Consider the following 10764-nt stretch of genomic DNA (forward strand, 5'->3'; position numbering starts at 1 on the left):
GAAAATCTACAACCAACCGAACTACCTCACGGTTAGCGAAGAAAATATGCCCGAGCGCTTTGCCCTCTCATTCCATCATTTTAGAAATATACTGGAGCATTTCAATTGGCCAGTTATCACTATTTAAATGTGTTTATCCAAAGAGACAGTGTTTTCCAAAAAACATCACTACATTCAGTGGAAGAATCTAATCAGACCCCGCTGCTTCTCCATGTACACCTCTACCCACTACCAACACTGTCCAAGATAAACAAAGCACCCTCCTTGCACTCAATCGTGAGCTGCAGAAATTGGATGACCCAGAAAACTTGTGATTGATTCCAAAACTGATTAATCCTGGTGGCTGCTGAAGATCAGCAGAACTGCTACTTGGGAACTTCCCAACTCATGGAACATGGTGTCACACATGGGGAAATAAAATATGTGGAAAGATGTGTCCAATCAACAAAGAGCTTTATTCACAATGAGCAGAGTTGTAGAGGTAGGCAAAAGGCAGGGTCACGGGTTATGTCCGGCATAGAATCGTGACAGGAAGTCCTTAGGACGCGGCGTCTCCGTCTCATGGAAATAGCGCATGACGTGGGTACGCTGCTTCCATACATTGATGGTCTCCTGTAGCTCCATCTTACCCTAAGGCAAGAGAAAGAGGGGTCAGTGGCTAAAGAAAACAACAGAGGGAGCACGAGGGGTGTCAAGGAGTAAGGGAGAAAACATGGATAAGAATGGTTCAGGCATAAAAGGGGAGCGAGACAGAACCAGAGAAGAAGAAACAACTAGGTGTGAAAGGCAGAGATGAGGGTCAGGAGAAATAACAAAAGAAGCAAGATGAAGAGAAAACAATAGAACGACAGTGGGAGGAGGGGATTAAGAGGGGGAAGAGGGAGGCTGTCGAATCAGCGAAAGAGTGACGAGAGGCAAAGTGAAAAGGCAAGAGACAAACATATTAAGGAGACAGGTAAGAAAGAGAGAAATCAAAAGGTGAGAGAGAAAGAGAGAGAGATAGAGATTTATGTCCCAATTATTTGAAAAGTACCCTGCCAGATTGCACAAGGTCAAATATTGTATCCATATTTCCAAGAAGACTGAATTCTAAACCTGAATGCCAGGTAGCAGCTCATATTCACATTGTAATCCGAGAGACTTGTGTCTGCTAAATCGATTGGCTCCTCTTCAAATGACGTAATCAACTACTCCCTCCAAAAATATTTCCTGATTCCTCAAACCTGAGACCTTTGTTTCGCCAGGTAAGGAGGTGATAGCTCCAACTCAGATTAACTGTGGCAAGGTCATAATGGTAGGTATCATTACTAGAGATAGGCAAAGCAAAACCTTAAAGCAGCAACATGAGCCAGCATTATCACTTTTAGCCAACCTATGTAGGCCCTCTCTCGGGTGACTATGGCATATTACAGACAAGCAATAAAGATTTTCATATTTTAAACCCAGCAGCAAGGACCCAGCGACACCCACAGAACCCATATTTGTAATCACTCAAAAGATTCTAATGGAGTCTGTCAGCTTTATTCCGAGGGGTAACAAAACACCACTAAATGCTATTTTTGTATATGATTGTCTCATGAAGGGTACTAAATGAAACATGTTCATGGGCTTATCCTGCAGTTACAACTTCTGAACGGTTATCAAAGGTCTTTCTCACCCGTAAATGAGAGGAAGCCATTCTAAGTTTCATCAAAGATGCCTTTAAAAGCCATGCCAGAAGGGCCCCGAGGATGGAGATTTTTTTTTTTTTAAGCGGAGATGGCACGTGGAAATCAGAGGGGCAAAAATATTGTCTTCTTGGGGGTAAGGTCATCTAAAGTAGTCAACATGCCAGGCAAGGAGAAAATAACTATTTTAACAAATGGGACTCCAATCAGGGCCATTTATATACATTCACCAAGTAGTGATGTTCATCAGCAACACCAGCATGTGAATGACACAGGGGCCTATGACTTGTTGCTGTTCTTGAGGAACATTTTGCACACCTCGTAGTGTCCCAGCCGCACTCTAATGTCTAGCTGGTCGTGACGGAAACCACTGACAAGTGTCAGTGCACCTTTTTGCAGTACTTGCTGAGTAGCGCACACACTTGTAGGATAATTGGACTTCTAAGGAATCCTCCCGCTTTACAGACACAAGAACACTCCATAATAATATAATGAAAAATAAGAACAAGATGGTGATTTTCTGTCGCCCCTAGTCCTCAGCATATCAAGATGCTTGATAAGCACAGACCTCTGAAGTAGAATCCACACACATTTACTTTCTAAAACCCAGGCCACGATCAGCCACCCCCATCATTGTGTACACCAGAGTTGTCTCATTACCTTGATCACCAGCATGTCTATGGCACGGGGGTCTGTGATGTGGCTGTTCTTGCGGAACATTTCTCGCACCTTGTCGCGGCCCTGCCGCACTGTGATGTCTAGCTGGTACATGTGCACTGCATCGGGAGAGGAGAGACAAAAAGAATAGTTGTCATCTAGTGCCAGCACTACCCCTGGACCAGTTATAAGCCCTGCCAGGTGAATGGATACATTAGCAAAGCATGTGCATGCACTGTTCAGTTACAATGTTTTGTTAAGAAAAATACACTGATGTGCTTTTTCCTATCTATAGATACTCAATTTTTAATTTGGTATTTTACCCCGCAGCATATAAATTCTAATTTTGAACTGTACAATTGTGGGGAAACTACAGTTTTATCTTTGACCTATGCACTTTACACACGTAAGCACATTTGGAAATATGTTAATATGTTTCTATCATTTTTAGATCTCGTCTGTGACAAGGCAGGTGCTCTTGTCTGTTAGCGCTATTCTATACAACGATAAGGCTTGCAGCCCACCCGTTGCTTAGCACTTGTTGGCTTCATTGTCACTCTTAATTGCTACCTTCTAATTAGCCAGCGTGTACTAGCGTCACCTCCTTTTCTTTCAGCTGGAGCATGGATTAAGTCAGCAGTTCCCAATCTGTGCGTCACAGCACTCTGGTGCCCCATGAAGGACAAAAGTCTGAAGACACTCGGGCATGCATGCCTCTCTTTCTTGAGGCTGTGTCTCATACACAAGGCCTGTGAAGCTAAACAGACATAGCCAGGACAGCCGGGTGGTGTCAGGCAAGAAGCACGTTCACATTTGATGACAGGACATGCTGCAGTTGAAAAATAAATTGTGTCAGTAGACTTTAGTTTCACCTAACATGAACAAAGATGCATTGCAGTACAATGCACCACATTTTAAGATCGTTGAGTTTAGAAAGTATATGTTTGTATTCTGTTAGCGCCAACTAATTATGTATTCTTTGCTCAGTGAACCAATGACCATTTTGGAGCTTCATTTTATTTGTGCGTACTTGTGAATAAATACAAGAGTGTTGCAGACCAAAACATTCTCCCTTTCTATGAGAAGTGGTGCCCTATGAAGAAGAACTCGATGGTAAAGAACAGGAATTAAAGCATCACCCCTAATATCAATAAAGTAAGTGGGTGTTGCTACATTCCTGGAGCAGTGTTAAATTAATTCTCAGCTGCCTGCCTACTAATAGAGTGGTAGATGTTCGAGGCAAAACATTAGTCATCCTTTCTAGGCCAGGAGCATCCCAACCATATACCTAATGTCAGAAGGAAATTAATCTTAGATTGTATTGTATATTTTTGATACTGTCAATATTCAAAGTTACTGTTTACGGAGTGACATGGCGTAGCCTTCCTCGTCTCCACCACTAAATGCATGACTGCAAGAAAAGCGTACAGGTTTTTTGTTTATTCATTTTTATTAAAAATTAATGCTTGACAAATCACAGGCCTTGCTTGAAAAAAAGAAGCAATTGGAGCACTATAGAAAAGCAGACAGACAATCACCAATCATATTTAACTGCAACTTAAGATTAGTTAAAAACGTACAGTCAAACGGATGTCATTGGATCCTATCAGTAGTATGGAAAAGAGACCACACAAAATATTTCTGAAGGAACCCACATTTTAGCTCCTGCATAAGTGATGTACGCAAGGGGCAATACACACATTTTAAGGCAAAGAATGTCACAAACCCTCCCTAAATGACTTTTGTTCACACCAGTGTCAGAGATTTTCCTCCCCTTACTGAAAATATTCCACCAACTCTCTTTGTAGTACCTACATACATAGTGCACACTGCACTACATTAGTTCACAGTTCCTACTCAAACTGAAATACCGACGATAATCACTTCAAGTGAATTAACTCTTTAGCATACAATCCACTGAACCACCCAGCCAGACTGACTACTCGTGAAGCACTCTGAAATCCCTTGGTTGAGGTTGGAGCTAGAGAGCTGCAAGGGAGTGGACTGCTGTTTAATGTGGCTTTTGAGTCCATTCTCCCGGCAAGGCGAGGTAAGCCAAGGGTTCCACTGCAAGGAGACTGGATAGTGCCACCTCTTTCCCGTGCTACACAGTAACAGAACATCCATAATTGAAGTGCACTCGGCCCCTCGCATCCATGGGCCCCTTTACCACTGCACCTGCTGCACAGTCGCTACCTACGCTCCTATCAACTAGTACTATTTACAGTAGAGTACTCCTCCTTTCATTCCCAGCTGGTATTTGCTACTTCATGTTTGTGTCTAGGCAGAAATAGAAGCTAGAGGGCTTCCTTGCAGCCATGCGGGAGGGGTTTTTGCTTTTTCCATGTGTTCTGTTGAATCTTTTAGTGTTTTTCTTTAGGCGCATGCAGCCATTTACTGCTGTGATGTAAAGTTGCAAAAGCCTGCATGTTCCTTGCCCAGTTTTCTAAATGGGCCAGATCGTGCCACTACCTGGCACTCAGGTCAGCGCAATGCCCTTCAAACTGTTCTATGCAGTCAACTCACTAGAATAGCCTACTTTGTCATTTTTTCTGTCCGATAATGTGAGCTAAAACACTGAGGATGTGTGTTAAGCCATTTTCTGTAAATAACACAACTTAAACCGATATTCATAAATATATTGTGATAAATGAACTGGACTGAAGTGTAAGAATGGGACACTGTGTGGAGTGGGTGGCTCTTCAAAAGTGAAGGAAAACTACATTTGCTTTCTATATTAATAAAGTTAGCGTGTCAGTTTAAAATGTGCTGCGTGCAAGGAGATGCATTTACCTTTTCATTTTACACAGTGTAAGGGTGTTTAGATTTCCTTTTTCAGAGAATCATTTTGCAATTATTGAATGGACCCCTCAGTACATTTTCTGGTTACTAGACAGACCTGCACCTTATGGGTAGGTCCGTCTTTTGCCTGTAGAGCTGTCAAGCAAACGTATTGTTGCTTACAATACAGATGGGAGCTTTGAGTCCTCCCCTTTCAAACATTCTTTCTTCTTCTAGCCCCTTTCAACCATCCGCTGGGTATCTCGTCAATCACGTCTTGGCTCAGTCGAGGGGACAGTTCACTTCTTGCATAATGCTTCTTAAGGAAAATCTGTGATTATAGTACTTTTAATCGGCTTCATCCCGATAATTTTCAGGGAGAAAAATTGAAGTACTCCCGAGGCCAGGCTTACATCCCCTCACCTGCCCAAAAAAAGTAACATAATGGGGAACCACGGCCAACAGCCAATAGGTCAAGGGAGCTGTGGGTCAAAAAACTTTGGGAACCACTGGACTAAGTGCGAATTGCTTCAGCTTGATTGCTGTCCTTCCGCTGATCAAGCTGTGATTGAGGTACCATTTTTTTTGTCCATCCCTGTCCTCCTTGTTGAATCTCTTGTCATTTGTAGCTATGTTTTACTAAGCTATATAAACATCCAAGAAGTTCTTTTTAGGCTGAACCCTAATATCCTAATTGACAGCACAGCTCTCTGGTTCAATAAGACTTCTTGGAAACATTCTCAAAGCTTCCATGGGAATGCACTCTACACACTTCTTACCATTGGCTTTGTGGTTTGTAACTCACATTTACTTGTTTTCCGTTTGCAGGTTTTATTTGGGTCAGGCTGCCCAGGATGACATTTTCCCTCCCGTGGAGCATAGCCCATTTACTACCTCTCTGACTGGCTTCTTTTATTCTTCCTAGAGTGCCCGCTTTCTGGGAACTCCTTTTGTCTTGAGCACTGCACAAAAAGTATTTTTGTTTTCAGTTATCTCCCTCTTATGCTAATTCAGGAAACAGTAAAGTGCTGTAGTTCTTTAAAAAAGTTTCACCTCTCCTATCTTTTTGTTTGATTCTACTTATCTCTGCCACTCCAGTTCATCAATCATGGGGGTGCTGAAGCACCCCAAAAATAACCATGCTGGAGTTCAGAAGTACATTAGCAATAAAGCAGGCCTCTAAATTTTGTTTTTATCTTGTCACATTTGCTGTGCATTCAAAGACAAAGGTCAAAAGTTGGGCTCTATCGTGCAGGGAGCTTTGTGCTTACTTTTCTTTCTCGAACTGCAAAGTGAGAGGATTTATGTGGCAATCTTGCTGGGTTCCGGGGGTTTTGAAAGGAAATGCTTTAGGATGTTATTTTTTCCTAGCACACAACAACATGTAGATGCCTATAAATGAACTGTACAAGTATTTTAGAATATATCAGAATTAGGAAAGCACAAACGAAGCACATTTTTTGCAATTCTGAACTGTGGTGAAGACAAATATTTTAAAAGAATTAAAACAAATCAATACACTAGGTGGTGCCAATTTCTACACATTATGGTTTGTGTGCGGTATAGTTTTAGCAGTAACACTGTGCGTCTGTGCAAATGTAATTTAAATTGAAAATATGTTGTCTGTAATGGCAGTGCACTACCACACAACGAATACTCCACACTACTCCACTCCACTTTACTTCACTCAATGTCACTACAGTCCAAAATACTTTACTTCTCTCTGTGACACTCCACGACTCTCCAGGATGCTGCTAACTTTCAGCCATGCCAAACAGCAGCCATACTGGTGTACAACATGGCTAAAACACAGTGGCAAAGTCAACAGCGTATTGCTTTGCCAATGCTTGTCTCCTTTAAAACAAATGTTTATTGTGACAACAGAGGTTATCTGCATTTATTGTGACGAGATGCTATCTACTTGCAAATGTATTTTAACTAAGCCATGGACATAAGCACAATTGCTTTCATTATGTGATAGGACTTTTTTTTGCCAAACGTAATTTATTTTTTGCTTTTTCACACATTAGATTACCTGATTTGCTGAGACCTAACAGGCACTGGCAAAGCCAACAGGTTCCGCCTTTGAGACTACTGGCTCTGCCATTGCGTTTTGTTCATGTTGCACAACATGGGTATGGCTGACTTTGGCAAGGATTTATAGTCATGCTGTATTGCAGCATGGCTAAAAATAATAAACGAGTTAGAGCTATTAGTGTTGTAATTCCTAACTGGACTTTTCTTGCCACATAAATTGAAAATGAAAAGTAAGAGTTGACATAAGCGAGCCGATTCAAAGCGCCACGGCCACCACAAGCATGAGTGCGAAGGAGAGAAAAGAAATAAAGTTTGCTCGCAGTCAAACATATTGGCAATCATGCAGTTATCCATGTAACATGGTCAGTCTGCAAAGCGATAACAAAACCTCCCCATGGTGGGACAAACGTAGAGCATTTACCAACGATAAAGGATTTTTGAAATTCAAGCCCATGAACAAGTGATAGTGATAGGCATGGTTAAAAGCCCACAGATAGATTACAATAGGTCAGAGCGCTTGCGTGCTCGACCTAAAAAGGACCACGATGCATCCAGTGCTAATGCACTATTAAAAAAAATAAGTGCATCAGCCATAGCTGTGTCTTAGCGCTTTTTAAAATTAGTTTAAGTCACTCTGCAAGCATCTGCGCTGCTGTACAGTATGGCTACCAAACACTGCTAAAGCCAACAGCTCTCATACGCCTTCTAACTTTCAAAATGACTGGCAAAGTAGGGGATTGATCCTCCACTGGTAAAACTACTTTAAACTTTGCATGAAGGCACATGGATCAGGGTGCAAATTAGAGCCACAAACAGAAAACGCATATTCTGGTAATGTCTTTAAGCATGGCTATGTCCTGGTCCCAGCCCGTAACAGTAGTTGTACTGCAGACAGTCCAGAGCATCTGTAAAAAGCTCCTAGATTCTACCAATGCTGGGCAATGAGCTTTTAGTTAGCTCCTAGGTTGTTAGTTTTACTAGTTTTGAGCAAACTCTCATCCCCTTAAGGCGTTTTTGAAACTAGACCGTTGTATAAATTAAGTCTAATTACTGAATGATAAACACATTAAAACAGAAAACATGATCATTGACAAGTCAAGCATTTCATTAAGGTGGTATGTGCAGATAGACTGGAAGGGTAAAAAAAATACTCAAGTGGACTTAACGTTCAGCACCTTTGTAGTGGGGCCATTATGTGTCTGGAAAACCTTAGAAAAAAAGGTTATCGAAATGTCAAAAAGCTAGTCACTAAACTTCTGGAGATGTCCGGATTATCTGCAGAATAGAAAGGCAGTGGCTGAAAGAAGAACCAACACTGGTCTATAGCCCAAGAACTCTTCAACGTATATGAAGTTACATTTTAACAGAGTGAAGTTCTGTGCTATTAATGGTACAAGGCAAAACACACCCAAAAAAAATTTCAAATTATTTTTGGGTTAAATGAGAGAGCTCCTATCCTGACCTTGTTATTTACTTTACACAAGAAACTGAGATTCCTTTGTAGAAAGGATATCATATTCTAACAATTTGGAAGGTAATGCTATTTATTAATTTTGAAGTTAAGTAGATGTCTTATAACAGTACATTCAAATTCACGTGCGACCCATTATAAAAAAATAAAAATAAAGTTTTTGTTTTTTTTTACATCCGTTTAATGACAGTGCTGTTTCTTGGATTGTTGGAATTGAAAATAAGCACTGGCATAGCCAATGGGTCTCGCCTTTGGGAACTTATAAGTATTTAGCCACACAGCATATTAAATCTTTAGTAGAAATAAACTGTCTGTGCATTCCTTCATACACATGGCATTAGACTAATGGTTAGAATATCCTCTAAAAGGCACCACAATAAAATTAACATTTATAAGAAACATGGTCATGTATCAATATAATCAGTCCCCAGAGGGCATAACCACATGAAAAGAGAAGGGCAGAGAGCACTGCAATATAACCATATATTGAGCCCCTAGAGGGCATAGTGCATTACACACTTTCAGGCCTAGCAGATCTATTAGAATATTGTAACAAACAAGGCCCTTACAACACAAACTACTCCCAACTGTAAAACAAAAGCTTCAGCCGTCAGAGAGCTTACAAAGACGTTGAATGGTGGAAGAGGGTATGATTTTGGGGTCCCCCCGACCTAGTGTGGAGACCCAGAAGATGTGATGAGCTGGTGAGGAAAAGCGTGTCATGCTGAACGTTTTGGTGGTGGTCCCATTGTCCTAGTACCACCACAGGCTGTGTTATGGGCAAAAACGTGTTTTAGAAGAAATGCAAAGCATTACTGGGTGAGTTTCCCAAATGCAGTGAATATTGTAGTACAAGCTATCTCACTGTGCTGGGAAGCCCCACTTAGGGTTTCCCTTATGTTTTTTTCTATTTGGAAGGTGCCAGTTTGATTATTTTTCAACTGCTAAACTTCGGGAGAATTTAGGAATGGGGCTGCAAATTTAAGCGATGCTCATGTAAAGTGCTCCTATTTTCTTGTCGAGTTTGCAATATAGAGATAGATTCTAAAAAATTCCCCTCCAGCTTGCAGCCTTTGTCAAGTGCAGACATTGCAAAGAAACAGCGAGATGACGGAGCCAGAAATAACATACCACCACAAGTGCGCAAATCGGAGAGGCAAAATCAAAAAGTAGTGCACCGTCACTAAGGTATATCGCCAATCGTGCAATAATCCATATAACAGGGTCAGTCTCCAAGGTGGTAACAAAACAGCTTCATTGCGGGACAAACCTAAAGCATTTACCTAAACAAATACATTTTGATAGGCAGACCAAGGAACGAATGGAAGCGATAGGAATGGTGAAAGCCCACAGAAGTAGATTGCGACATATCAGACAGCGCAGGTGCGCTGCCTAGGCTTCACCTAAAAATATGGGATTCTTTTTTTTTTTATTGTAGGACTATTTTAATTAAAATGACTGAGATGATTAACCTAAGTACACACAACAGCAAAATAAATTATAACACGTTCAATATCTTTCAGTGTTTCCCCGTTAGAACCTGGTCCCCTGATCAGCCTACACTAGGTGTAACGTAAAGCAAAACTTTCATCCATTTGACGTCAGGAGCCGGACATACGTTGGTCAGCACAAGCACCACCAACTCGGTCATATAGAGGTCAAACTCCCTCTCACCAGCATTGGGCACCTCGCGGTACCAGGCTCGGTACAGCTCCCGCACGCGCCGCTTAGCCTCGCCTAGATCGCGACTAAAGAGAGGCTTCACCACTGCCCGAGCCGCACCAGAGGTCACCGGAGCCGCCATCTCCAAGCTACCGGGCGCCCTCCTCGCCACCAATCTGAGTCTCCCGGCCCTCCGCCAATCAGTGGATAGCTGGTGCTTGGCCCTGCAAACGGCTCGTACAGCGATCCTCCACCAATCAACACCTTCACCGTAGAACTCTGTTGCCATGACCAAAACGAATCAGATACCGAACCTGAGTTTTGTAGCCAATCAGCGTCATCTTAAATTAATCCCTAACCAATTACAGTTTTGGGGATCCGGAACTACAGAATTTCTAGGCCTGTGATTTGTACACAATCCTTTGTGGGCGGCAGCATGCTGTGTGATTGGATGTTGTGACAGTCAAGTATTCGTAGCACGCTTAGGAG

The 10764-nt window shown here is 41.9% G+C and overlaps 1 protein-coding gene across 1 annotated transcript; it reads right to left on the reverse strand.

Annotated features, from left to right (window-relative positions):
- Positions 1-436: 436 nt before the first annotated feature.
- NDUFA6 (NADH:ubiquinone oxidoreductase subunit A6) lies at positions 437-10496 on the reverse strand. Its single transcript, XM_069231173.1, has 3 exons — positions 10288-10496; positions 2328-2443; positions 437-630 (listed from the first exon to the last, which is right to left on the reverse strand). Exons 1-3 carry the CDS (start codon positions 10415-10417, stop codon positions 499-501), a joined length of 378 nt encoding a protein of 125 aa, XP_069087274.1. The 5' UTR covers positions 10418-10496; the 3' UTR covers positions 437-498.
- Positions 10497-10764: the final 268 nt, after the last annotated feature.

This window comes from Pleurodeles waltl, chromosome 4_2, assembly GCF_031143425.1.
Source record: "Pleurodeles waltl isolate 20211129_DDA chromosome 4_2, aPleWal1.hap1.20221129, whole genome shotgun sequence".
NCBI lineage: Eukaryota > Metazoa > Chordata > Amphibia > Caudata > Salamandridae > Pleurodeles > Pleurodeles waltl.

Bases quoted from the DNA above. Each gene is read 5' to 3' on its own strand.
- NDUFA6 (XM_069231173.1), bottom strand. From the start codon at position 10,417: ATGGCGGCTCCGGTGACCTCTGGTGCGGCTCGGGCAGTGGTGAAGCCT. The intron at 2,444-10,287 runs GTGAGAGGGAGT...CTCCCGATGCAG, and splicing joins CCGCGAGGTGCCCAATGCTG to TGCACATGTACCAGCTAGAC. The intron at 631-2,327 runs GTAATGAGACAA...CTCTTGCCTTAG, and splicing joins TAGACATGCTGGTGATCAAG to GGTAAGATGGAGCTACAGGA.